Here is a 27,840-nt window from a genome sequence, read left to right as displayed (position 1 = left end):
ACTCCAGCCCAGGTGTGTGGCTGTTGCTGAAATAAAGCCGATGAGTAAAACCCCAGGAATGAAACACTTGTGAGAACTTTGCGATTCAAACACAATTGATCTCAGTACCACAAGCCCATGCCCTCTTCACCAGAGACCATGCAACAGAGTAACTATGCCCAGGGGAGAAAGAAAACCTTTGTTTCTTTTCCAAAAGGGATGTATTTCCCCCATTAATTAACTTGCTCATTGATGAACTTTCCTCCCGCTGTCTGTAAGCAGAAAGTCACACGAATTGTCCAGAACAGGAGGCAGCTTGTGCTGTGCCAATGTGGCACAAAACCACGTCAGAGCCTTGCTGTAAAACCCAGAATCAACCGGTTGGATTTCCATAGTAAAATAAAATTACAAGGCCAGTGTTGCGTCAACAGAAGACGATACAAAACATCTCAGCATCCAGCAGGAAAGGAGTAAAACACAGTATAATGCGTGCAGAAATATACAGAGAGCACTTGCACTAGTATAAAAATATCCACAGTCCTCAGACAAATGTGAATCGGTACAAAATAATTTCAAGAACATGTTTACAAAACGACATGTTAATATAAAACAGTAAAACCAGGTTTTCCCCTCTCCCAGCCTCATGCACAGCACACACAGACAGCCCATGGGAGGCCCACGGGAGCTGGGAAGGAGCAGAGCCCGTTCGACCTCCCAAGCCCACAGGCCACGTAGGAAAACAAAACCACAAAACCAAAGGGAAAAAAAAACCACCCTCGGGGGATTTTAGGGCTCGTTCTTTCCCCAGCAGTTCTTTCCTGATCCTTCAGGACTCAGCGTAGCAAGGGAAGCGCTGGGTAAGTGCTTGGTGGCCCTGGCAGCGGGGGACGGCGGCAGAGGGATGTCTGTGCACAGGAGGTGACAGCAGAGAGGGCAGGGGTGCAGGGACAGGGGTGTAAAGACCTCAGGAAGCAGCTGGTTCCAGCTCCCCCATCCACGAAATCCTTCAGCAAACGAACAAGCACCAAGATCCCACAGTCCCCACAGCTGCGGAGCAAACCTTGGAAGTGGGACCGGCTTTGGAGAGCACGTGGGGAAAGCAGGGCTGGGAAATGGGAGCCTGAGTTTGGGACAAGGGGAGCTTGGCCAGTTTGCTGAGCTTTGCCTCAGACCACGCATGAACCCTCCAGAGGACTCCTGCCCCACCCGGGACAGGTCCTGTCAGCCTGCAGTGTCCACAGAGTCACTCTGCTCCTGCAGGACAACAGCTGGTCCGACCTCCGGCTCCCACAATCCAGCAACTTCCTCTCCCTGAAGGCAAAGCTTCACATTTTCACCATTGGTGCAGTTCTCTGTGACACCAGCACAGGAGACGCCCAGCTGCGCCTGCAGCACGCGGTGCAGGGATGGAGGAGAAGGGGGCAAAGCATCCTTAAGGCCTCCAGGGTTTTGCTGGCAGGGCCAAGCCGGGTGTTTCTGTCCCACAGACGCGTCCCTGCAGCCCCAGGACAGCAGCTGCCCTCGGGCACGGGCAGTCAGGTGGCAGCTGTCCATGCACACAGCCTGCACCACCCGTGGCTTGCACACAGGCTCTTTTTTGGCAGCTTGAATTGGCCTCCCCCCAGCACTCGGGCTCCTTGGTCACTCTCTGAGCTCTGCAGACAGTCACAGGTTTCCATAGAAACAGGGCTTGAAAGCTCCATTAATTCTCTCCGTGGTCTTCTTCCACCCAGGCCACGATTTTCCCCTCCCAGCCAGGAATGATGTCATCATCATGGAATACCTAGCAAAAAAATAAGAAATAAAATGAAGGATTTCAGTCATGCCTGGAGTCTGGACACACGGTTCTGCAGTGTGAGGGGCATCAGGGGCATGAAGTCAAATCCTAGCTCAGATTTCCCAAAACAATCCAGGGAAAACATGGGAATGATGGGCTGAGGTATGAGTCACATTTTCACAATTTAGGCAAATAACAGACCAGGCCTCGTTAACCAATGGATATCAGGATTATTATTAGCTTTTTGTTTTGACATTAAAGGTAAACTAAAGACTGGAAACACGCCTTTTCTGAGCCAGACCATGACCTCCAGCTGCTGCTGCTGCCTGTCCCCAGAGAGGGTGACCCTTTGTCCTTGATCTAATCAATTTGTGAAGCAAGAACTGTCCCAATAACCTGCAATGAATCCAATCCACACTCACAGCAGCCTGAGCACCGACAGGGCTGCACTGCAGCACACAAAGGGAACGATGCCACACGCACACAGCTCTCCCTGAAAAACCCTCAGAAGAAAGTGAGGGATTGTATTTTGCACACAGCTCTCCCTGAAAAACCCTCAGAAGAAAGTGAGGGATTGTATTTTTAATACTGGCTCTCCCATTGCAACAGGTTTTATAAAACCTGCAGCCCAGATTTGTGCTGAGCCGTGTCACAGGCTGGATCTGCAGCTCCCAGGCAGTCACAACCACATCCACGGAATTGCTTTTGCTGAGGATGAAAATACTTTAGCACAAGAGGAGCTTAACCCACAGCTGGGAAAGCCGACAGTTTAGTCTGGGGGAAAGATCCACTATTTGATTAGTTTAAAAGCGAGGTGACCGTGGTCCCCAGGGCTGTGTGGTGATGCTGATCCCAAAGCTCAGCCCCACATTTACCTCCTCCTTCACTGTGCCAAACTCTGGGTCCAGGGCTTTGAAGTGGTACCGGTGCGTTCCCTCCCGGTCGATGGCTGCCTTGAAATCCCTCAGAGTCACTTCCCCTAACCTGCAGGGGAAACAAATACAAAAACGAAGCTCAGGGACTGCTGCGGATCGTTTTCCCCAGCCAACAGCACGAAACCCAGTTAAGGCACAGCAAACCTGTGCTGGCTGGGGGCATTCCCAGAAAACCAGAGCGCTGCTTTTAGGGGCACAGGAGGGTTGGGAAGGCCCAGCCTCACCTCTTTGGTATGCTGACCATGAAGGGGGTGAGGGAGCGGTCGGTGAAGTACAACACTTTGGTGCAGGCACTGGTGCTCATCACGGGCGTGCTCTGAGAGTGAGGCAGCTCTGCAAGGCAGCAACTCGCTGATTATCACGTCCCTCATCATCATTATCCCTCCCCATCTTCCCATCCCAGCTGGCCAGGACGGGTGGCGGTGCGTGGATTTTAATTTGCCCATTTGTGTTTCTCTCCCCGGCTCCTGCCTTGTTTCCTCCTTCCCCCTAAGAGCTGAAAGAGGGGAACTGAATTCCACAGTTTTACAGCTCCTTTTATGCAGAAAATACTCTGGACAGATGGAATTGCGGTGTCAAAAAAGGCTGCACCGTTCTGTGGATATGAAAGGCAGCGAACACCGAGCCGGGAACACTTCTCCATCCCCACTAGATGGTGCAAAGCAGCAGGAAAGCTGGGATGACATCCCTTTTCCCGGCGATTGCCACGGTTATTTGTGCTGCAGCACTGCCCAAGAGGCCCAGACTGGCACCGTCACGGTGCTCTACACAAAACCAGCCACAAATGTGTGTCCCTTCGCTGATCCGGGGAGGATGCTGTGCAGGTGGAGCTGGAGGGGGCAGATCCCCAAGGGGATCCTACACCCGGGAAGCCGAGCAGTGAATTTGGTGGTGGAAGAGCGGGACCTGCAAGGCACTCACTGGATTTGGGAGGCCACGAGTCTCTGCACTCGTTGGTCGCTCTGCTCGCTGGTGATTTCCCCCGGACCTGGGGCGCAAAGGCAAAACAACAAGGACAAAGCGTCACCCCCCGCAGTCAGAGCCCTCTGGGCGGTGTGTGCGGGGCAGGAGCTGTGCCTGGGGAGCCTTTACCCTCCTCTCCTGCCTCTTCTGCGTCTCCATGCGGTGCAGGCGCTCCATGAGGCTGGAGATGCCCTGCTCCAGGCTGTCGATGGTGTGGTGCTGCGGGTCGTGCCCACTGAAGCTGTTCCTCAGGCTGCGCAGGGCGTCGCGGACCAGCTGCAGGTCATTGGTCTGCCCAAAACACCACAGCTGAGACCAGCCCAGGCTGCTGCCTCCTCAGCTTCCTTTCCCCAGCCAGGGGAGAGCTCTCTTAACAAAATAACAGAGTTCCAGGGTGTCTGGCTGGGAGTGCACCCCTGGGGTGCGCTTACCCCTCGGTGGGCTGTGGGAGCGGCTCCTTTTCCTGCTGGCTGCAGAAAGCCATTGCTCTGGGCGCTGTGGCTGCTGTAAGCCATCGCCTGGGCAGGGGAAAATGTGAGTGTCAGGACCTCCCCAAAAATCCCCATTTGTGGACTTCAGAATGAGAGGGAATGAGAGCTTTCCACATCAGGGATAAAACTGCTGTCTTCTCCCAGGTAAAGACACTCCCTAAAGGGTGCAGGGTCACAGGACAGACCTGATTCCTCACGTGAAAGTGGAAAGACTCGATACCAGGGTCAGCAGGAAAAGGAGGAGGTAAACTGAGCTGTGGTCTAAGCATTGCCAGGGTCAGAGGTGAAGCTGGAAGCTCAGAAACCTTCTGGCTTCCCTCACTGCTTTATCCCTGAGGATGCTGAGCCAGAGTGCTCAGTGCTGGGAGCCTTGGGGGCTTTGCCTGCCCTGGTCGGGGCTCTGACAGTGAGAGGGCAGAGCCAGACCTCTCTGGGGTGAAGGGGAGGGTTGCTGGGTGCCTGCAGGGCAAACCCCACGCCACGTGTGGAGCAAGGCTCCCGTACCTCCTCAGCTTCTCTCTTCATGCAGTGAGCCAGCAGGGCCTCCTTGTGCTCCAGCTCCCGCTCCAAATCCACCTGTGCAGGGGCAGCAGAGGAGTCAGCAGCAGCTGGGGCAGCCAGGCCAGCTCCCAGTGCTCCCAGCTCCCCCTACCTGCTGGTAGCTGGCCTCGGAAAGCTGCCTGAGCATCTCATCCAGCTTGGTCTGGTGCTGCTGCAAGTGCCGATCCTTCTGGCACAGCTCCTTCTGCAACACAGGCACCCAGGGGGTCAGCAGGGCAGGGAGGGAGGCTCAGTCACCTTCCCGTGGCAGGGAAAATCCTGTCCTCTGCCAGGATCGGGTGATGTGCACAGGGTGTGCTTTGCCAGATGTTAGAGCTGAGTGTCAGGGCTGTTTTTTTAACAAAATCAATCAGGTTTTTATTGCCCAAAGTCCCCTTGGCCAGAGATCTGCTGCTGAGGCCACACAGCTGTCCCAGAGAACACAGATTCCCGGGGGATCGGAGGACAGACAGGTCACCCAGCCTCATCGGCACAAGTGTTGGACACTCAGCAGCCACCACCACAAACCACGACAACGAAAGATCTGCAAGAAGCTGTGGGGGGAATGCAAAGAACTTCTGGCCCCTCCACCTCACTACAAACACCCCTGGCTCCTGCAGCTCCTTCCCAGGGGCTGTCCAAGTGCCAGGGAAGGAGCAATTCCCATTCCCAGGGCTGAAGAACCACCCAAACCCCCATGGAAGAGGTTCCATTACTTTGTATTCCGCCAGGAGCCGGTTTCTCTCTTCAACCTTCCTCTGGAGGTCAGCCTGCAGGAATAACACCCAGGTGTGAGGCAGATATTCCCAGAGAGTGAAAACCTCTGCCCCTTGTGCTAAAAGGTGGCCAGAAACCCACAGAGGTCAAGGAAGCTGCTGTTTAGGGTGGCAACCTTTGGACAGAGATGCGCACAGGGCAGGTGCCACCCGCTGAGCCAGGGAGTGAGGAGGGACAAATGCAACAGCACTGAAAACATCGGGGAAAGCCCCTCCCTGTCCCAGCTGAAGGTCCTGGAGGACAGGAAGCAGGAGTGAAGGTCGGGAATCTCCAGCCTCACAGCTGGCCAGCAGCCTGTGCTGTGCAGAGACCTTTGGCTGCTCCTCCACTATCCCATGACCCCGAAATCTCTGCTGCAGCCACCCCCGGGGCCACCAACCCCCCCCTCCAAAATAACCCCAGCAGCAGCAGCAGCAGCGGCAGCGACTCACGTTCTGGTTGTGCAGCTCCTCCTTGTCCATGCTGGCTCTGAGCAGCTCCTGCTTGAGCTGCAGGACTGAAGCATCCTGCTGGATCAGCCTCTGCTGCAGAGCGTCCTGGGGAGAGGGGATGTCTGCAGGAGGGGCAGGGACCCTTCCCTTCCCTGGGGGTCACTGTGGCCACTCGGCTGCCAGGAGCCCCAGAGGACTCTCTCCTGCCTCTCCCCTACCCCAAACTGATTTCCCTGCCAACATTTTGGCCACCAGCACAGAGGGATTCCCCTGCCTCAGCCTAAATTCCCCGCCGCAGAAGCGACGGACGTTGGCTGTGACGGACGGGAGCAGCTCTGGAGGGCACTCAGTGCTCTGCAGCTCCTGCTCCAGCCACGCACCCAGAGGGCACAGAGAGGCCAAGATCAGCCCAGGACACAAGCAGCCTTAAGCCCTGAGTGTGACCCAGTTGTGCAGTGAAATCCTCTCCGGAGAGGCCAAAGTCAGCACTAATTCTGCACCTTTCACTCACCCGGAGCTCCACCTTGGGCAGCCACTGCTGTTTGCTCCTTTCTGACAGGCAGCTCTAAAAATACCTCTGTCAGGAGGAGATCAGCAGCGTTCAGCAACTCCAGAGGCACGAACTGGGCTGTTTCTGGGCAGGGCAGGGACACCCCAGGCTCTTTTTCCTGTGCTGGCAGGAATGAGTTCACTGGGCCAATGCTACTCGGTGTGTACTCCAAGAGAGAGCAGGGAATAAAAGAGCCAGGAAAACCAATTTATGTCTCTTTTGGTTTAGGCAAAACAGGGAGAAAAAAAAAAAGAAAAGAAAAAGGGGAATATTTGACCCCAGTCCTACAAACAGAACAGAAGCCAGGAAATCCAGCTCCTTCTACCTGCCTAAAAATTCAGCAATAAGCCACAGGATCCCGCACCTCCAAGCCCCCAGTACTCCTCCTTCCACAGTCTGAGATTCCTCAAAGGTGTGTGCTTGCTGCTGGCCCTACTCACCTAAAGCACTGCTATTTATTTTTTGACGAAATTCCCCCTTTCCTCACCTTTATTCCCTGGAGGTTCCGAGCTTCTTGTTTGTATTTCAGCAGCTCCTTCTGCAAAAGCAACACAATTTGTTTAATCCTCACCTTGTCACCCCTCCAGAACCAAGCAGAGCCGGTGTTTCCTGCTGCAGGAGGAAGCACATCCCACCTTTTCCCACACATCCAAGAGCCAGTCAGGCACTGAGGAATGTTGATGGTTACAAACATGACAAAAGCTGCTATTAAAGCCCTGAGGAAAACAACAATTTCCCAGTCCCCCAAATCTATCCTTCAGGCCAACATCAAACACTCCTGCCAGCATCAGAACCGGCCCCAAGCCTCCAGAGCTGGAGCCCTAACAATAAATATTCCCCATTTCATCCGTCATGTTGCCCGCCCTGCCTCATCCTCACCCCGTTTTCCCGCCCAAAATCAAGCAGAACCATCTGCAAAGCCTCTCTTCCCCCTCCATCAGTCACCCTCTAACCTTCAGATCTTGGTTTTCTTCCACACTCTGGTCCAGGCGGCTCCGGATGATGATCTGAATGCGAAACGTCAGCGTTGTTATTGTGCAGCCGGGGCAGGGCAGGGCAAAAGGCAGCTGGAGCAGGGGAATTTGGGGAATTGGGATGTTCTCACCAGCTGCTCCTCAGGGCAGGCTCCACGCTCAGAAAGTTCAAAGGATCCTTCCTGCTCATCCTCAGGTAAAGACCCATTGAGCAACAAAGCCTGGGGAGATAAAGGAGGGGGAAAAAAATCTCCTTTTCAGAGATTTCAAAGGGAAATAGGTGAGCTGCAGCTCTGGCCAGCAGTCACTCCTATCAACAGTCCCCAAATCAGCTTCATTTCCCATTTCTGCTGATTTATTCCCCTCAAAAATGAGGGGTTTTTTAAAGGAATGGACAAGAAGACTTATCCCCTGACAAAGCTCTCCCGGCGGTCTGTCAGCCCACGATCTTCCTCACAGAACAAACCAAACAAGGGCAACTCAGATTTCCAGGGAGTGAAGTCTCAGCTTTAGCACCCTTTAGGGTGCGTGTGCATCAGATCCCCAACGTTTCAAGCAAACTCTCACCAACTGGAGCCTCTCAGTTATTGAGTAAGAGGAGGAAAATCGATGAATCAAATCCCATTTCCTGGCTGGCCACATCAGCTGCCAGTGCCAGTCCCTCCTGTCCCTGCTCCCAGTGGGCACAAAATGCAGCCAGATTTTAGCAGTGAACCAAGGAATTTTTTATTTTATTTATTTTTTTTTTCTTCTGGTGACTCTTTTGTGTCCTGCCCATTGTCCCCGGGGAAAGTGCCCGCCCAGCTGCCTGTGCTCCTCGCACAATCTCTGCTTTGTTTACTGCCACATAAATATTTACAATTCCGAGCCACCGTGGTTCCCAGCACAAACAGAAAGGGATGTTCCTGAGAGAGTTCAGTGCCTTCACCATATGGATGGAGGGGCTCTGTTCCCCAGGCCACACCGGGCTCAGGGGCAGGGAGGGGAATTGAGAGAATGAAGAATTGTGGGGACAATGTGCCAAACATGAAGGTTCAGCCAAGCTGACGCAGGGCTGGGTGAGCCTGGAAGGGAACACCCTCTGAGAGGAGAAATCTCTCACCTGCAAACCCGAAATCATCTTTTTCGCCTCCTCCATCTCCTTTTCCAGGTGGTCCTGCTGCTCCAGGAGCTGCTCCTCCCATGAGTTCTCCAGGTAGGACCCGGAGCTCCCTGCCTGCCACTCGGGCTGGAAGTGAGAATCGGCCTCTTCTGCAAGAGAGAGGGGCTGGATGTGCTGCTGGCAGCCCAGCAAGGACCTGCTGCACCCACCAGAGCCGAGGTGTGACAGCTCAGCTGATCCCGAGGATTTCTGGCTCATTCCTGAGGCAAACTGAGCTTTCCTGCACACACCTCATCTGGAATCAGGGAGACCTCCAAGCACTGCGGGGACGGTGTGTGTGCCAGAGGGGGAAAAGCACCTGTGGGCTTTGCAGGGCATCCCTCAGTGCCCCTGGAGGCAGCAATAAACAATTCCAGGCCCTGGGCAGCTTTTATCACGTTAAAAAGTCCCGATGTTTTACCTGTTTTAGTCTCTGTTTCTTCAGTCTGGAGGATCACGAGTCTCTCCTTCTCCTCCGAGGGGGCGACAGTGGATTCACTCTTTGCACTGTGGACAGGGCTGGGTGAAGTCAGGCTGCAGAGCAAGGCAGGAACAAACAGCTCTTTTAGATGAAGATGCTGGTGATCAGCAAAAATTTCCAACAAGCACGTCTCCATATTCACTTTTACCTAAGAATTGTCTGCATCCCAGAGAACCCTTCAACAACCCAGCCTGGACATGTCATTTTTTGAGCTCAGGGGTAGGACCACACTCAGGAGTAATTTACTGCCAGCCTTGTGCTGGACAAAAAGCCACCCTGGCTTCACCTCTCGCTCCACAGCTTTGAGAAGAATCATTTCAACTTTAAATCCCAAAATATTTGAGAGTCAGGTTCCACTCGCTCCTGTTCTTTGATTAAAACTTCTTGGAAGTGCCCACATATTTTCACAGGAGCCATCTCAGCTGACTGGGAGGTTCAAGCAATCTTTTTCTCAGGAATTCTTCCTAAGTGCATCTCCCAGACAACATCAAAAGGTGGCTGAAGCTCACTGACCCATTCAATGTACCCCGAAAGTCGCAGGAATTAATCCTTGCAAGTGTGAGCAGGAGTTAATTTTTCATTCTCCCCCAACACAGAAACAAAGGGCAGGGGAACAAAAAAGAAAAACAGTGTGGAAATAATATAATAGGTTTAGAGAAATCAGAGGCTTCAGCAGCTCCCTCCCTGCATCTTCCCAGCGCTGCTGCCCCGTCTCCCACAGCTCCCACAGAATGGGAAAGGCCCTGCAATAGAGATGGAAATGACTTGCTGCTCCTGCCTGCCCCACTCCCACGGCCAGGACCAGCCTCTCCTCATTCAATCGACAGACCCGAGCCCCGTTTTTTGTGCTGCAGACTTCCCCCGTGTTAAAGTGAAAGAATGACCATTGTCCAGCAGAAATCTCCACCGGGGACAGTACCTGTCCTTTCAGGTGTGTGCAGGATGCTCTAAGGGCTCCTGGCCACCTGGCTTTGCTCCAGGATCTACCTCCAGGAATCCCAAATCCATCACAGCAGTCCCTCATTAGACAAGTTTTTAATATCAAATTTGTAGCCAGTCCCCTGCTCCTGCTCATTGCTGAATGGGGGGCATGGCATAAAATGATGGGTTTGGGGATTTTTATTTTTTTTTTTTAATGCTGTTTATAATTTGCTTTGGCAGTTCTGCTGGGATTGCATTATGTAACAAGGGCCAAAAAGGATGAAACTTTCACAGAACACAGATGCCAGCAGGAAGCCCAGCTGGCCTGCCATGGCCAGCAGCTCCAGGAGGGATTTCACCTCCTTCTAGGAACAGATCTCACAATTCCCTCCCTCCTGCTCTCAGCTGACTCTCTGAAGCTGCCCTCGCCCCCAGGCGCTGCTGGTTCTCATCCCTGCAAAAGCTGTCCCAGAAAAACACCTCCAGCCACAGATGGGAGAGAAGGTGGTGAAACAGGGGAACCGAAAAGGATGAGCAGGATGAGAAACAAGGATATGAGCCTGGAAATAACATTCCAAACCCGCTTCTCCCAGCACTGGATCCACAGCCCAGAGCCGCTAAAAGGGACCACAGGTGGGGATAGGTCCCCACAGCACAGACAGCTTTGCATTTCCTCGGACATTCCCACGTCCCCAGACCCTTTTCTGGGCAGTTTTCCTGTTTCAAAAGGCCACCGGCTTCAGCCAGCATCCATCACCACCTCCCGAACATTCCAAACAGTGGCAGAGCCAGAGGCAGCCGGAGCAGCAGCACAGGTCAGGTTGCTTTCCGCATCACCCAATTACTGCTGGAAACACTTGCCCGGGTTCTCTATCAGTCCAAGCCATCAGGGTATGAAATACCCGCTGATGCAACGCCTTTAAAAGCGCACAGCAATTCCCTGTTAAAGCATGCAGAAACGAGGGCTGGGAAATGAAAGCTTTCCAAGAGAGATTTATGATGCAAACTGCTCCACTTTATTCCTTCCACCGCTTGGTTCCTTAACCCACATCCTGCCTCCCCCGAGCCCCGGATCCGCGGGCACGGCCGAGCCTTCGGGGCGAGGAACCGCCTGAATCCCCGGAATTTTAACAGACACCCATCCCTGCTGCTGCCGAGGACAATGCACACAATCGCTCACCATTTGACCTGCTTCCCTCCCATGATCCCACTTGAACCTCTGGCCTCACAGAATAATCCGCAGGATCCCGGCTCTGCTCATTCCTCCTTCCCTCCTCATGCCCGGGGCTCGGCTCCTGTCAAACTCCTGCGGGAAGCTTTGGAGCCGGAGTGCCGAGAGGATTCCCGGCAGGAACAGCACAAACACACACAAAATAACCGGCTCAGGGTCTCTGCCGGCTGAGAGGCAAATCCGCAGCCCCCACGAAGGGGTTTGATCCCGGGGAATCGTGCAGCCCGCCTCCGGCTCCCGCTGCTTTCCCTCGCACGTTATTTGTCTCCTGCTGCTGCATTTCGGTCAGCTGCACGGCCGCTTGTTTTCATCGCAAGGCTCCGGGCTGTTCCTCATCCCATCCCGCCCTCCTTGTGCTGCCGAGCATCCCAGGAGCCGCCGGGGGAAGGAGCTGCGGGCTCTTCCCGAGCAGCTTTCCCGGCTTCCAGAGGGATTCAGGCTCTTCCCAGGCAGCTTTCCCTGCTTCCAGAGGGATTCAGGCTCTTCCCAGGCAGCTCTCCCGGCTTCCAGAGGGATTCAGGCTCTTCCCAGGCAGCTTTCCCTGCTTCCAGAGGGATTCAGGCTCTTCCCAGGCAGCTCTCCCGGCTTCCAGAGGGATTCAGGCTCTTCCCAGGCAGCTCTCCCGGCTTCCAGAGGGATGCGGACTCTTCCCAGGCTCTGCCCAGCCCCAGGCACGGCTCCCTCTCCTCCTGCTGTCACACGGGCTGTGCCTTTCTCCGCGATGCCTGGCTCAGGGGTGGGGGAGGGAATGCTGCTGGAAGGGGAGGGGAAAGGGAGAGGGGTGGGTGAGGGGCTCGGCGGCCTGGGAATCATCTGATTTTTTTTTAATTTTTTTTAATTTTTTTTAGCAATATTTTTTCCGTGAATCATTTCGGCAGCCGGCGCTCGTTGGCGCTGCCGTCCCCGGGAATTGCTGGGGGAGCGCTCGGAGCGGGGAAGGAGCCGCGGCAGGGCCGGGGATGCTCCCTGGGACACCGCAGCAGCAGGACGGGGGTGGCTGCACTCAATAACGTCTCTCACCAATAAAAAAAAAAAAGCAAAACCCATCTCGTTTCTCCCAGAACATTTCTCCCCGCGAGGAAAGGGAAAGCAGCTTGTTTCCATCGTGCAGAACCGTGGCAGCACAGACACCCCCGGGACCTGGAGGGCTCCCAGGTTTTGGTCACTTCTGCAAAGGTTCTCGCTGTGTCTCTCGTTGTGGGCAGAGAATTCGTGACATTGCGGGGGGAAAAATAAAATTAAAATGCGCGGAGGGATTTTTGTTTACCACCAAAACACCAGGAAACGGCAACCACCTGATAGGGTAGAAGAATACATCAAATATTCCCTCAGAGCAGGGATGAGGGCAGGGAGCAGAACGTGGCACTCCTGGGCTCACGGCTCAGGAGCCAGTGCCAAGGTCCTGTGGCATTATCCACCAAACGCTGCTGCCAAGAGCAGGATTTTCACATCCCCCCTGGCAGGCCGGCCGCAAAAGCACGCTGCTGACATCATGTGGAGGCACTGCTCCAGCCCTGCCTCCCCGGGAGCCCCACGCTCCTCCAAAAGTCTATTTATAAACACCCTCTCAATGACAAGCAGCAAAACCGGGGGACAAACACGAACTCTTTTTTTTTTTTTTTTTCCTCCTCCGCTGGGCAAAGCAACCTTAATTTTCAGGTACGCGGAGAATCGTTGGTGCCGTGGAGCATAAAAATCGGCCTGGGAAAGGCTGGGGAAAGGTCCTGCCTGCTGAGAGGCTGTCAGCCGCAATCTGTCCTTGGCAAATGAGCTCCTCACTCCCACTCGAACGGGAGGGAGGCGCTCGGGGAGCAGCCCGGGCAGGGGAAGGACGAGCAGAAGCGGAGCTGGGGCTGTCGGGGGGAACGGGAGGCTCCGGACCCCCACGTGCAGCCCTGCCCTCGGATCTGCTCCAGATGGGATTAACTGGAGCACAGCCCCGTTTCCAGAGGGAGCTCCCGTGTGTTCAGTAACACAGTTCCTGCTCTTCCCAGGAGTTTCTGCTCCTCGGGGGGAAAAGGGAGCGGCTTCCCTTTACTACGAAGCTCTCCACGCTGGCTCAGCTCCCTCGCTGGAGTCACTTTTCCTCAAAAGCCCTTTTTCTTGGGCGCCAATTCCTCTCCTCTATCCACCAAAACAACAGAAAACTGCTTCCCGTTGATCCCTGAGGTTTCGCCCTCCAGACCAGCCAGGGATGCCCTTTCCCATCAGATTTTGGCGAGGAGAACAGGCAAATTTAGGGATTGCCAGACCAAGGTGATGAAATCCCTTACCTGGAAGGATGGGAGTCCAGTGGCACGTTCTGCTGCCCCTCGTACTGCTGCACCAGGGCCCGCACGCTCCAGTAGGGATTCTCGATCTCCTCGTCCATGCTGCTGCTCCTGGGGCTGGCAAGGACAAAATGAGGGCAGCACTCACCTGAGGGCAGCTGGAATTGTTCTCCCTCCAAAAAGGAGCGCGGGGGGGAAGCTGAGGAAAAGGAGGTAAGGAAGAGGAGACAGAGGGAAAAAAGCCTATTTTCCTATCTGGGATCCCCATCTTCTTGGTGTTAAGGGAAAACAGGCAGACAGGCCTTGCTGTTTGAAACTCATCCCTCATTCTGTGAGTGGAGAACTCCAAAAGCTCTGGGAATGCAAGGAGACCTCACAAGGACTGGCTTTCCTGAAGAGCTCCAAGGCCTTTGCAAGGGAAATCTTCAACATTTCATTTTTCAACAGAATTTACCGTTTCAGCCTCAATTCCAGACTGTTTCATGGGTGCTCCCTGGAGCCAACATCAAACGGGCAGATGACCTTCGGCTGTGTAAACGAAACCCTGCACAGCCCCAGCACCTGGCTCCCAGTTAAATGTCATCGCCGTCATTGTTATTGTCACCCACAGGGCACCTTTGGCAAGGGGCAAATGGGGTTTTCAGAATTATCCCCCCTGTGTTTGTGTGGGTTTCCAGCATCCCCAGGACTCAGCAGTGGGATGAGCGACGGAGGAGCCAGAATGGACTCGTAGAACATCCTCAGCTCTGGAAATGAAGCTCCCGGGAGAAAACCCGACTTGAGTTTCCCCTGGCATGAGAACATCTCCAAGGAGACAGCACCAAGGGCAGCGTGGGGAGAAGAGGCAGCGCAGCTCCTCTGCCCGGGCTGGAACTCCCTGTTCTGTTCCTGTTCTGACCCAGCTGCTGCTGTGCTGTAAAACCTGAGAACAACCCGGGCCAGGGCAGTGCCCCCTGTGCCAGGGCACTCTGGAGGTGTTTTCACACCACGGGAGCTTCCTCCTGACAGGAATGAAATGGACAAAGACGCGTTTATTTCCATTTCCATTTGAATTTGAATCCAACCCAGCCTCACCTAAGCAGGGAAGAGCCCCCTGTGGATGCTGACAGCCTGGTCAAAGAGAAGTTTTTAGGCATCAGGCAGCAGCAGAGCCTGGGGGAAAACAAATCAGATAGACTTTCCCAGGGATTGCTCTGGAGGGGCTGGGAGAAGACATTCCAAACAATTTCTAATTCTTGCACCTGCTGCTCTGCCAGCTTGTTTACTTGCAAAGGTGTTTACGAAGAGGTGTTGGCTGGAATGACCAGGTTGTGTCCAATTGTATGGAACAGTGCACAAAAAAGGTTTGCTTTCTAATAAACATTGCTACACGCCCTCCAAGATGATTTGGAGCCTTGTATTGATATTCAGGGTTGTAGCCCTGGTTCGTGCCTGAGGTGTTTTGGTTTTCTGAAATTCTTTTCCCAGGGAATTTTCTGTAAAAAAGAGATGTGTTTTTGCAGTTGTGACTTTGTTATTTATTTTTTTTCCCTAGGAGGGACTTCTCCTTGATGTCCCTCTGCTCTGACCAGTGCGAGTGAAGAGGTTTTGCCTTTGTGTCACCGATCAAACTGGTCTGTGTGAAAGAGGATAAAAGGGAGACACATCCCAAAAATGAAGGAGTCATTTTCAGCCTTCTGAAGTCGGAGTCTGTGTCGTAGTGGTGTCAAACAGCGTCACCCCGTCCCTAACACACAACCACAGCCCCTCACCTCTGTCTGTGCCTGAAGACGTCCCGGCCGGAGTGCTGGACGTCCTGCCGGACCTCGGCCAGCGCGGCCACTGCCCCCTGGGCCACGGCGGCGGCCGAGCGCGGCCGGAGGCTGCCCGGGGCTGCTGCCCAGCTCCTGCCCCCCGAGCCCGGGCTGCCAGCCCTGCCAGAGCCCGGCTTGAAGTGAGCAGCCAAGGCCAGGATCAGCCTCATGGTGGATTTCAAGTTCCCCTCGACGATATCTGCGAAATGCAAACGTTCGGGTGGTTAGGGTGAGGTGCCAGCAGAGCTGTGGAGCCCTGGTCCCGTGCCCGAGGTGTTTTGGTTTTCTGAAATTCTTTTCCCAAAGAATTCTCTGTAAACAGGAGAAGAGTTTTTGTGAACTGCAACTTTGTCCTCATTCCTTTCCCTAGGAGGGACTTCTCCTTGATGTCCCTCTGCTCTGACCAATGCGAGTGAAGAGGTTTTGCCTTTGTGTCACCAATCGGTCTGTGTAGGATAGTATAAAAAGGGAGACACATCCCAAAAATAAAGGAGTCATTTCAGCCTTCTGAAGCTCAGAGTCTGTGTCGTTGTGGTGTCAAACAGCGTCAGAGCTGTGGCTGCCCAAGGAGGTGAAGATAATTAAAGCCAGCAGGGCTGTCCCAGCTCAGCTCGGGTGGTGCAGGGCACGACGAAGTTCCTGCCACCTCCACAGCACAGGTCAGAGCTCTGAGCAGCCCTGAGCCTCCCTTCACGGCCATTTCCAGCAGCTAATTACTGAACACATAATTACTGAATGCTCACTCAGAAGCACAGCAGTTACTGAGGGCTGACTTTATTAGCAGAGAATTCCCTTTTTTCAATCACAAAAAGCGGAGCAGCAATGCATTTCCCCAGTGGTGGCACTGGAGAATTTCTCCTGCGCGTTTCTCCTGTGCCCATAAAGTGTTTGCAGCACCCTGCAAATGTTAATTAATCCTCTCCAGGGATGTCACACGAGTATTTTCCGCCACGCTGATGTCGTGGCAAAGATCAGCCACTCTTCCAGACCAAGATTTCCCCAAACAGTTTAGTCAGAGCTACTCAAAGTCCTGACTAAACCCCGCCACAGACATGTGACTGTGCCTCGTGTCTCCTCTCCGTTTCCAGCCCATGGCTTCCAGTCAACCACAAAGGTTTTTTCCGTGTCTCCTTTCACTCTAGCAGGTTTATGTGTCCTTTTGGTGAAAGATTCCATGCCTGTATTCCTCATTACACCACTGCCTGGGCTTCTGAGTGCTCAGTAGCAGGAAAAAAAGTCACTTTTTTTTTCCTCTGCATTATCCATCTTTCAACCCAAAACCTTCACTAAACCAGAGGGGGGAAAAGAACCCAACTCCCCCACAAACGGACACATTAATTAACTCATAAATTACCTGTTTGATAGAAAACAAAGCCAGAAACAGGATTTCAACAGCTAAAATCACCCCCAGGGCCACGTACCTTTAGCTGAGGTCTGGTGCATGCGGATCTTTTTCGAGGCCACGAACTGTAAAACCTTCTCCACATTCTCCCTCATCTCCTGCTGGCTGCTGGGCTTGGCCTCGATGCCACTCAGCTTCTCACCAGCTGGAGGAAGAGAAAAAAAGCTTTATCAGAGGAGAAGTGACCCTGGGGAGCGTCAGAGGGATTGCTGGCACCGCTCTGATCCCATGTCTGGAGCTGCACGGGGCTTCTTGTGCTGCTCAGTGGGAGCCCAGCACCGGGGTTTGGGGCTGTAGTGGGATGGTGTCAGGGTTTTGGGGGCTGCAGCAGGATTCCGGCAGGATCTGTGACCCCCCCGGGGGACCCAGGCTGGAGCTGCCTCTTCCCAAAGCACTGAGCCCCATGGAAAGGGCTCAGCTGGTGGAGAACTGAAGCAGACGGAATGGGACAGACCCACCTGGGGGAGGTTTGGAGACCAGCCCCCAGCGGGGCAGGGGATGAGTGTGAGGAGGAAGGAGCAGCGAGGACAGTGAACTCCCTGCACCCCCAATCCCCGCCCGGGGAGAAGGGGCGACATCAGCAAACAGGTCCCCAAAAACAGCCCCTGACTCCGTGTGGCAGCTCCCAGTGCCCCTGCCGGGCTCCCCCATCTGCTGCAACCTCCTCTGGACCATAAGGGCTTTAATGGAACCGCATTCATGATCTGATTCATGATTGTTCCCCCTCCCCACGAGCTCTGCCACCCCCAGCAACATCTGCCTGCCAGATGCCAGAGCCAGGGCAGCCCCTCCACGCAGAGGCAGGGCTGAGGGGGGAAAAACAGGGCCAGATGGCAGCACTGACCTACAATCTCGATGAGCAGGGCAAGAGTGACCCCATCCCGCAGATCCTGCCTCAGGTCCTGCACTGGCCTCACTGCTGGCTTCTTCCTCAGCTGGGAATTCACCCAGGCCACGTAGGCCTGCAGCTGTTGCTGAAACAGAAACCAAAACGTTCGCATTGCAGGGGGAGTGGAGGGGCTCTCGCTGGTCTCTCGGATCTCCACAGATCTCCCGCCCTGGAGAGCAAAGAGGTGTCACCCCCAAAGCCTGGCTGACATCCCTCCTGCCTGCTGTGCGCCAGCGTGGGAGGAGGCAGCAGGACAGGACTCCTGAGCCGAGCACAGCCGACCAAAGAGCTTCTCATTTCATCTGCCCCTGAGCCAAACCAGGGCTGGCACCTCCTCACTTTGCTCACCCTCTGCCCCATCCCCGCCATCCTCAGGGCAGGAAAGCAGAAACCCCCCGGTGCAGGAGCAGGGAGCCCCGAGTTATTGCCCTTTAAACAATTCCAGGACAGCCAGGGAAGGTTTCCTGGAAGAGACAAGAGCCTCCCCCTGCAGCACTCCCAGCGTGGCTCGTTTGGAGCAGTTGCACAGCCCCTGCACGTCCTGGGAGCTGCCTCAGCACTTCCAGTGGCCCAGTTTCTATTCCTGCATGCAGGGAAGCTGCCTTGGGCCCTGGGAGCCAGGAACGGGGCCTGGCCAGCAGCTCAGGAGGGATGCTGTGTGTGGGAGAGACCAGGGAAACTCGAACCCGGGCTCCTGGTCACTCTGGGGACCCGTCTGGCACAGATGACCCCAAGGCAAAGAGCAGACCCCGGTGACCTTTCCCTTTCCATCCCGCTCCCTGTCACCCTCGCAGGGCTGCTGGAAAGGCTGCAGTCCCTCCGGGCAGGGCTGCAGTGGGGCACGGAGGGTAAACAAACTGATCCATTGATGGGATTACCTCCCTTTTCACTAAGCTTCCCATTATTGTGCCCATGCAGCAGCTTTTAAGCCCCCATTCCATATGATCTCAGCAGCGTCAGGCAGAGTTTACGCTTTTACAGCCCATCAAAGTCACAGTCTGGTCACAGCCTGGCTCTTCATTATCCTGGCATAGGAAATCCAACTTTAATCACTCCTGGCTGGGTCTGCTGGCTCACAAAGGCGCCTGGGCCTGAGGCTGCTCTGCTCACTCAGCACAGCCTGGGGAGCTGAGAGGGGACAGGGGCTGATGTCCCTGGTGGCTCTGGGACAAAAAGGAGCAGAGGTGGCAGAGCCGATCCATCCTTGCTGGATCAACCCCTGGGGAGGGGCTCTGCAGCAACGCCCAGCCCCAGAAATCTTTATTTTCTGCTTTTTTTTTTTCTAATCATTTTAGGATCTGGCACTGATTCCCACAGCCCCTCCCGGGCTGCAGAAAATCTGCAGGTTTTGGAGGAGTCTCTGTGGCTCTCCAACTTCTGTCTCATTCAGAGGAAAAACCCTTCCGAGCGGTTTGTTTTCTGTTCCTCCTCGCAGAACATTCCTCGCACATTCACAAAAAAAAAAAAAAAAGAGAGGAATTTTTGGCAAGATTTTAGTCTCTATCTCTTAAAAGCTGGAGGAGGTTGCCACTGTTATTATTAGTTAAACAAAAAGAAAAAATTAAAAAGCCATTCCTAAATCCCAGAGCAGTTACATTTTAAACAATGAGCACCCAAAGGAGCCTTCTGAGGCAACGGAACTGGGATGTCACCAGGACAAAGTCGTTCCACTCCCATGGCTGCTGGAATTCTGCAGACTTACACTTCATTAACAGCCCTGCCCGGTCGCTTTTGGGTTTTTTCCATCAAACATAAGATTTTCCCGCAGACATTCAGACACTTGGACAGAGAAGCGTTTCCCTAACGTCGTGCCCAAAAACCTGGCAGAGGAATGACTTCAGCAAGAGCCTTGGATTGCTGCAAAACTCAAAACTCCAGGGAGGGCGCTGTCACTGCTGGCAGCTGAGGGGAGCGTGTGACTGAACTTACCGAGGAAATTTGCCAGAAATAAAACTTTAGTGACCTAAGAACGGCAAAGTGCTGTGAAATGCAGGAGGGGACCAAGCCCCCCGAGCTGCCCAGCAGGAACCCCAAGGGCAACCTGTGAAGCTGGAGAGTCCAAAATCCTCCATTTCTCCACCAGCTGGGGAAGAACAAGGACATTGTGGGCTGCTCCTTCAGCCCCTCAACACAGCCACGAGGCGCTCAGATTCCCACCTCTAAAGCCACAGATTGAGACCTCGAAAAAAAGTGGAAGATTTTTTTGTTTGTTTGTTTCGCCCCCTCAGGATTCCTGTTGTCCCAAGCCCCAAGGCAGCTACACCAACACAGCCCTAAAAATCACCCCAGCGAGGTGATTTCCTGCTTGGATGGATGGATGGATGGATGGATGGATGGATGGATGGATGGACATCCTTCCTGCCATCCCCCCTGGAAAATAATCCAGGTGTCCACTTCCAGCACAGGGAGGACAAAGATTTGCTGGGACGTGGGGACAGCAGCTCTTCCCAGCCCATCCCACCACGCCAAAACCCCCCTGAGCCTGCATTTACCCCCGGAAATGCCCCAAACCCACAGGTTCCACCCCAATTTGGGACTGCAGGCATCACAACACCCGCCCTCACACAGCTCTCAGCTCCTTTTGGACAACAAAATTCCAAAAAACCCCAAAAGTTCTGGGAACAAAGGCGTTTGTTCAAGTGCTCCTGCTTCCCCCGCACTTTGGTTTGAGCTCCTGCTCAGCCCAGCCTTAGAATTTTCAGGGCTCAGCTCCTCACCGAGGCTTCTCCCAAAGCCAGGATTTTTCAGAGGAAAACCAGCCCTGTTGTGGGGTTTCCTCTACAGAACAGACATTATTTAGGATTATGGTGGAGCTAAGCTTAATCCTGTTCACATTAACACAGCTTTGTGTGCCAAAAAAAGCCCCTTTTACCTGTACCTGGCCATGGGGAAGAGCAGCAGCTGCCCCTGGAGCCCAGGCTGCTCCGGGCAGAGCTGCGTGGGATGTTTTTGTCTTACCCTGGAAGACTTTGCAGGGCAGGAGAAGGTTTTTAAAGCAAGGTTTTAGGGACTGCAGGACATCCCAGCAGACTTCCACGGGCAAATCACAGCCTGGGACGTACGAGGTTAGTTTTGACCTCTCTGAGGTTAAAATATTGCACGTTTTGGTGCTGAACAAATGGACAAAATCAGGTTTTTTAGCAAGGGGGGGCCTGCCCTGCTCACTGTCACCTTTCAGTAGACCCCGTGACCCTTCTAGAAGCAGATGCCCTCTCTACATTCATCTGCAGAGTTTGACTCCACCCTTGGCACTGGATTTAGAGAATCCCCCTGCTGGAATGATGGTTTTTGAGGCTCTTCCCACTGATCTCCCTTTGTGCACTGCCCTGACGAGCTGGACTCCACCATTAGTGTTTGATTTAGGGGCTCCCCCTGCCAGAGTGACCTTTCTGAGGCTCTTTACACCCATTTCCCTTTGTTGCAGAGTTGTGGCCCCTGCCCAAGGCCCAGGGTCAGCAAGAGGAGCCCTGGTGCTGCCAGGATGAAAGGAATTCTCTGTTCCTCCCTCCCGGAGCCCCGAGCCCAAGGTCTGCAGCAGCCTAATTGCATCAGGACGTGCTGGCTGAGGCCCTGCAGGATTGCTGAGCTTTCTGACATCACCTTAATTAGATGGGAACTGTAATTTTCCAGCCAGCCTTTCCTCCACTTTGCTGATTTAGTTGTTGTTGTTGTTGTTGAAGAAGGCCTTTGTGGGAGCAGAAAGCACCAACCTCCAAGCAAAAAGAAATTATTCCCTCTGCTCCCAAAGCCAGCAAAAGATTTTTCTTTTTTTTTTTTTTTTTGCCCTCTCGAAATTGATGCTTGAACGTGATTAAGGTTTTTCGAGGCATTGAGATGCATCCAACAGTGAAAAGCACCCAGAATGACCAACGGCACCCGCAGGAGTTCTCCTTCACAAAACTCTTCATTTAGAGCAGGTGCTGATGTCCAGAGGACGTGGGGACGTGGAATTTTGGACTGCAGAGTTTCCCACCTTTCCCTCAGTCCTTTCTTTGCCCATTAAGAGGAGGAGCTGAAGTGTAAACAGCACGGCCCGATTCCATCAAGACTCCCTAAATTGTTTCTGCCACTTCCATTTTCACTTCTCGTAAAGCCAAAAACTGCCGTGGCCCATTCCAGAGTTATCCAGGATGAAGTCGTTCCCACCTGTGCCTAAATACACCATTATTTCATTAATTCTGTGCTGTGAAAAGGCTTAATGATGCAAATGTAAGATCCTGGAGCAGCAGCTGGTCTCACATGATGCTCAGCAGGTACCTGAGGCCCTTTTCTCACCCAGGCAGAGCTTCTGTGCCAGCTACAGGCAAAAAATAAAGGCAAAAACTGGCGAAAAGCTGAGCTCTGAGTGCAAAGGACTCGCTCCAAAGAGGATTTTGGAGCACATCATTCACCCTGAGCTGTCAGATGGTTCCACTATACCCAAACAGAGGCTGAGGTCTGCCCGAGCACGCTGCACTGACACATCCCCTGATGCTCCGGGGAAGAAAGGGAGAATTGTTCCTCCCCCAGCAGGATCCCTGTGCCCAGGCAGGGACAGGCAGCTCTGAGAGGAGCCTGAACACCTCAGGACCCCAAAATCTGCAGGCAGGGACTTTGCAGAGGGGAGGGACACCCGGGGACATTCCCTGGCCCGGCATGAAGGGCCCTGAAGGCACATTTAGGACACAGAACTTTGAATTCCCTCCGCCCATGACTTGCCGGGAGCGCAGCATCCCCTTTTACCTCTTTGTACCCATAAAAAAAACCCCCTTCCTGTTCCTGCTGAGAAGGTTTGAGGGGCAGAAACCTGTGAGTGTCCCCGAGCAAATGCCCCGCACAGACACCCTGCCAAGGGACAGCCTGGCTTAGCCACCGAGGCAGGGATTGAGTCCCAAGTGCTCCAGCCCTAATCCTATAGAGCAGCAAATCCATCCTTCCCTTGCTGAGAACCCCACTGCTGGCCAGGCACCAGGCTTTGGGGAAAAAACTGACCACAGAGCAAGGAACGGGGCGCCAAAGCACATCTGGGGGTGAATCCAGCTGTGGGCAGCCCCAGCTGTGTTTTGCTGGCTGTGCTGGAGGCTTGCAGAGGTTTCAGGGCAGCCCAGCAGGTCGGAGAGGCTGGAAAGGCTCCGAGGGTTCCTCACACCCAGCCAGCGCCCCCCCGGGGGTTTAACAGGGTGGGGAAGGTGTGAAATGCTGCCACAGCTCCACCCCAAAACAGAGCAGGGTGACGAAACAGCACCTCCAGAGGCTGGCGTGCTCGGGGAGGGACTCAGAGCCCCAGGAGCGCCGGGGCTGAGCAGGATGAGGGAGCCAGAAGTCAAAACAGCTCTCCATGGTGAATCCTATTAACCCTATAAATAGCCCCGGCGGCTGGGAGAGGGTGAGTGCCAGCTCCTCCCGCTGAGGTCACACAGATGAGACCTCTGGTCACAGATCAGGACCTGGCCCCGAGAGCAGCAGGGCCACACGGCCAGGAAATAACCCAAAATAGAGGAAGAAACCAAAATCAGCCCCAGGGCACTGCCCAGGACTCACAGCTCACACCCCACAGGCAGGATGGCACCTCCAGAGGATGGTGAGAGCGATGACAGACTTGTCTCTACAAACAAACAGACTCTGGATTTACTGGTTGATAAAACCAGCACTGAGAGATGAAAGAAATAGTAAGAAGGATCCCACGGACTGATGAATGGAAAAGGAGATATTTGCCTTGACAAACAAACTGTGGGTTGGCTGATAAATGGAATTGGATATTGGAAGATGAAAGAACCAACGGGGAAAACCCATAAATTCCATAAGAATGAAAATTAAAAGGGGGGTTATACATGAAAGGGGAGTTTTAGGTATCAGGCACTCTGGGAAGTCTGCACCTCTCAAGTACCTCAGCCAAAGGGGAAAGAGAGAGGGAAATGTGCCCGGGAAATTGGGATAAACAGGAGGCTGCATCCTCCAAAACTCTGAGAGACCCCAGGGGAAATGCCCCACGGCCTCTCCCTTTATTGGAATAAAGTCAAAGGACTCCTCTGTCTCCTTTTTGGACACAAACCTCTGCCGTTGGTGGATTAATTTTTCCTAACAATGGGCACCAACCCCACCAGAGGACGTGGCAAACAAGGGGGAAGGAGATGGGTTGTACATGTGGAAAACCCAGGAATTACCCACTCAGCTGGGGAAATATTCCACGAAACAGCCGGTGAGGGACAGAGCAGAGCCCTGCAGCACTCCCCACCTCGGAAATGTGGAGACATTTCCCCTCCCGGGCAGGTAACCCAGCATTTCACTTTGCTGGGGAGGCTCTGCTCTCCAGACGACCTCTGCTCAGGCCCTGGAAGTCTCCGTGTCCTCTCTGGAATTAATTGTTTGTTCAACATGATCTGGGAGAAAACAGTTATTTTCAGTGACTCGCTGCACACAAGCAGCCACGTAATTAAGTTTGCCAGAGGGAATGATCCCCCAGCCCGAAAAAGAGAAGGTGAGTTATTGTTAAAACGCAGCTTGGAGCTGCCAGGCTCGTTCCTGACACATTTCTCTGCGCCCCATCTGTTTTCAAGACTCGCCGGGAGTGTCAGCACATAAATAAACTGCGTTTCCCCGAGGAGGGGGAACAGGCTGGGGCCACATGGACACAGCCAGACCCCTCTCTGTGCTTCCCTTTCATCATAAACTCCTGCTTTTAGCAGCCACGCATCCCCAGGGCACCGTCCAGCTGGGGGATTGAATTATTTATCTGCCCGGTGTCCCCGCAAACAGCGGGGAAACACCTCCAAGGCAGGGCAGGCCACTAATGAGGGGCTTCAATGCCCACGGGAGGGATTTTTCCTGCGTCCCAACATCAAAAGAAACCATCCCGCCTTCAGATGTCTGCAGGTGACAGCGTCCACCAGGGCTCTGAAGGAAGGGAAGGGGGGAAAAGGGAAATAAAGCGATAATTCAGCAGTTGAGGGGCGCCTTTAGCGGGATGCGATCCCTCGCACCCCGAGCCGCGCGGCAGAACGGGCAGGAGAGCAGGAAGGACCGCGGAGCTGCACTAATTAGGGATAATTGGGCTGCTGAGGTGGCCCTCAGTCAGAAGGGATGGGGGCACAGAGGGGAAAGGAGGCGAGGGGACAAAAGAAACTTCCCCGGAGCCTCTTGGCCGTGTTGGGGTCGGTGACCGCCCGTGGGGACGGGGACACGCTCCCACGGTGATTTCTGAGTCACTAAACAAACAGAGGCGGGCAGGGCGCACAGCTGGATCCCAACAGCACCGCTGGAAGGGCACAGCTCCTCTCTCACTTGGGGCTGTGCTGCACGTCCTTGGCAGAAGACGGGTCAGCCCTCGCTAAAATGATTTTAGTTTTACTTTTGCTGGGGTGTGTGAGCAGGCAGAGAGCCCGTGGATCTGTTTTTGTGCCGGGAGAGGGAAGTTTCTGCCACAGCTGGGCTGCCTGTGGGTGAAACCTGCCGGGGTGAGACACTGAGCGTCCCCGGGGTTTGCTCCCGTCATTAATAAATAAGTTACTATTCGTGCCGGAGGAGGATGTGCTGCCCCCGAGCACAGGAAGTGTGAGCTCGGTCTAAACCCGGACCTTGGCTGGCTAAAACCGAGCCCGACCCTCCGTGGAGGAGGGGATGGAGCGATCCCAGCTCCTCCGGGCGATGCGAGGAGAGCTGGGGCCGCCCTGGAGCCGGGCTCGGGTTTCACCCCCGGGTTGTTTTCCCTGCTGGGGAGCCCGGCAGGGATGGGAAATGTTCATTTTCTGTGCAGTGTTCATTTTCTGTGCTCAACGGGGCCGTGGAGGAGCAGCACCCAAGCTCTGCGCGCCTGAGGAATCACCAAACGCCAAACAGAATTCAGTTCTGCGCTCTAAGAAAGAATGAATAACTAAATAATAAAAAAAACACCCCAAAGTTCAAAAGAAGATCCCTGCGAGCAAGTGAGAAATAAAACAGCAGCCGCTCCGTGCTTCCAGCAAACCCTCCACAGTTTTTCTTCCTTTTCAGCTTACAGGCAGCAGGTCGTGCTCCGGCACGGGCATTCCCGAGTCCATAAATATCCAACCAAACTCATTTTTTGTGCCCCCCTAAAGAGGGAAGTCCCACTGCACTCCCCACACAGCCGCAGGATTCCCACCTCTGGAGTTCCTTATTCGACGATCCATTTCTATCCTATAAAGGACACTTTGAAAATTACATTTCCCCGACCAAGCTGAACTGCAGTCCCCTGGGGATTCAATTTACAGGAAAAGATGACGGGGGGGGGGGGGGGGGGGGGAACCCCAAACCAGCTCTTTGTCAGCCTCTCCCGAGAAACCGAATCCTCAGAGCAGATTTACAACCCCGGACACGCAGACACGGCACATCCCTCGGGAGAGGAGCCGATTTTACACCACGGACGCTGCCCCACAACCTCCGGCAGCTTCTGTTATTTACCGGGACAGCGGGAATGTTATCACAGAGCACAAAACCCTCCCGAGCAGCACAAACAGCACGAGCAGGGCTGGGATGTAAAACCAGCCCCGAACTCCTCACCAAACTCCTGCCGGGGAGACGGAACCTCGCTGGTTTTTCTCCCCTTTTTCTGCCTCACGAAGCACCGAGAACGCAACAATCCCACCCCAAAACCATCCCGGGAGAGCTCGGGGAGGTGTTTTTACCTCGGTGAAACCCTCCTGAAGGATATCCAGCAAATTCCCCCTGGCTAGGCAGGCGAGCATCGTCCCGGGCGGGGGGCTCAGGGGCTGCGGGGCCGCCTCTCCTTCCTCTCCCTCCTCTCCCTCCTCTTCCTCGGCAGCACAAAGGGCGGCAGCTCATGGGGAAGGGCGCTCATGGTCCCATCTGTGCAGCCCGGGCAGCGGAGCCGGCTTTGGGCATGCTCGGCCCGAAGGGAGGAGGGAGCGGAGATGTCACACGGTTGTCACGGCAACGCCGCGGCTTTACCAGATGCAGGCGCGCCGCGGGGAAAAAAAAAATATATACCAACATCTGAAACTCATTTCTAGCCAGAAAGAAAATAAAAAAATCACTCCCCAACCGAGCTGTGAAAATGGGATTTTTTCAAACTCGCCGTGCGCAGGGAGCTCTGCTTGGTGTGGGGGTAAAGAGGAGGAGGAGGAGGAGGAAGGAGGGAGGTGATGCCTTGCACGGGGAGCAAAGCGCTGAGAGAAGATCGCTCTGCAGCCGCAGGAAGGTGCGAGCCAGGCCACGGCAGCTGAAAGGTTTGCGGGTTTGAACATCGCGTTTTTCGAGTTGGGGGTGGGGGGGGAATACCCAACAAACAAAACAAAACACAAAAAAACCCCCAAACAACCAAAAAAAACCAAAAAACCCCAGCCAAAACTCCCCCCAAAGACCCCCAAAAACCAAACAAAAAACCCTCCAAAAACAAAACAAAACACCAAACCAAAACAAACCAAAAAAACCCAAAACCACAAACAAACAAACAAACAAAAAAGTAAAAAAAAAAAAAAAAAAAAAACCACAAAAACAACAAAGAAAAAACAACCCACCAACCCCCCCTCCCCACCAAACCCGAGAGAAAACGTTCAAACAATTAAGCACAACCCCCAGCTCGTTCTCCCCATCAAGACGAGCGCCCATCACAGAAATAAGTCTCAAATATCCCCAGGCTGGTGTCACCTTACAGGAAACGCCCGGGGGGAAAAGAGGAAAAGGGAAAATAAAACCGGGGTGGGTGAAATCCCCTCCACCGCCAGCACCGACCCCGCTGCCCTCAGGGCCCAAAATATCTCACCAGGCGTTTCTAAGTGTGACACACATTTAAAAACAAACATTTATTTTGTTTTTCCTCTGCCTAAGCGTTGAAGCGTCCTGAGGAAAAGTCAATGGTGTCATTTCACTATTTTAGCCCGCCACGGCTAAAATACAGAGAGAGGAGCAACAGGTCCCTTCCCTCTGTGAGCAACCCAAAAGGAGGAGGTTTTAAATCATTCATGTTTGCTCTCCCTGCTTTTCGTAATTCCCTGGGAGTGGAGATTTTGGTGTTTTTCATCGAGTCTAATGCCACATCTGTTAAGCAAAACAACAGATTACAGCGAGGCTTTGCACAAAGCCTTGTAAGCTGGAGCTGCTGGGGGGTTGGAGCCCTGATCCCGGTGACTTTTGAGCTTCAAAATGCCATTAAATAAATATTTAAAACCCCCCCCCCCCTTTTTTAATGCAATTGAGTAGCTTATGCCAGTGAAATTCCAATAAAATTTTGTGGGAAAACCAAGTGGTTCCCCCGTGAGACAAAAAAGTGACCTGATTTTGAGGGGAAAACCAACAAGACACACTCTGAGCCTCCACTGTGGACTTTAAAAAGCTCTCCT

At 53.8% G+C, this 27,840-nt stretch overlaps 1 protein-coding gene across 2 annotated transcripts; it reads right to left on the bottom strand.

Annotated features, from left to right (window-relative positions):
* Positions 1 to 428: 428 nt before the first annotated feature.
* DIXDC1 (DIX domain containing 1) lies at positions 429 to 26,338 on the bottom strand. 2 transcript variants are annotated; one of them, XM_066203363.1, is made up of 20 exons: positions 26,167 to 26,338; positions 17,501 to 17,630; positions 16,676 to 16,801; positions 15,213 to 15,453; positions 13,465 to 13,578; positions 8,980 to 9,092; positions 8,520 to 8,668; positions 7,549 to 7,638; positions 7,397 to 7,450; positions 6,931 to 6,981; positions 5,894 to 5,998; positions 5,402 to 5,455; positions 4,798 to 4,890; positions 4,650 to 4,721; positions 4,086 to 4,172; positions 3,784 to 3,945; positions 3,613 to 3,679; positions 2,916 to 3,024; positions 2,632 to 2,740; positions 429 to 1,762 (listed from the first exon to the last, which is right to left on the bottom strand). In XM_066203363.1, exons 1-20 carry the CDS (start codon positions 26,224 to 26,226, stop codon positions 1,682 to 1,684), a joined length of 2,067 nt encoding a protein of 688 aa, XP_066059460.1. In that variant the 5' UTR covers positions 26,227 to 26,338; the 3' UTR covers positions 429 to 1,681. The 2 variants fall into 2 exon arrangements, with proteins under 2 accessions (XP_066059460.1, XP_066059461.1); XM_066203364.1 differs by lacking the exons at positions 13,465 to 13,578; positions 15,213 to 15,453; positions 16,676 to 16,801; positions 17,501 to 17,630; positions 26,167 to 26,338 and adding an exon at positions 11,141 to 12,055.
* Between the last annotated feature and the right edge of the window lie 1,502 nt (positions 26,339 to 27,840).

Source organism: Chamaea fasciata, unplaced genomic scaffold (genome assembly GCF_029207755.1).
Source record: "Chamaea fasciata isolate MVZ Bird 193981 ecotype frontalis unplaced genomic scaffold, bChaFas1.0.hap1 SCAF_24, whole genome shotgun sequence".
NCBI lineage: Eukaryota > Metazoa > Chordata > Aves > Passeriformes > Sylviidae > Chamaea > Chamaea fasciata.
The sequence above is the reverse complement of the archived record's forward strand: the minus strand, read 5'-3'. Positions and strand labels throughout refer to the sequence as shown.

Coding starts and splice junctions, on each gene's coding strand:
- DIXDC1 (XM_066203363.1), bottom strand. CDS start 26,226: ATGCTCGCCTGCCTAGCCAGGGGGAATTTGCTGGATATCCTTCAGGAG. Junction 4,173..4,649: donor TGAAGAGAGAAGCTGAGGAG/GTACGGGAGCCT, acceptor TCCCCTGCCCAG/GCGATGGCTTACAGCAGCCA. Junction 3,680..3,783: donor AGAAGAGGCAGGAGAGGAGG/GTAAAGGCTCCC, acceptor TTTGCGCCCCAG/GTCCGGGGGAAATCACCAGC.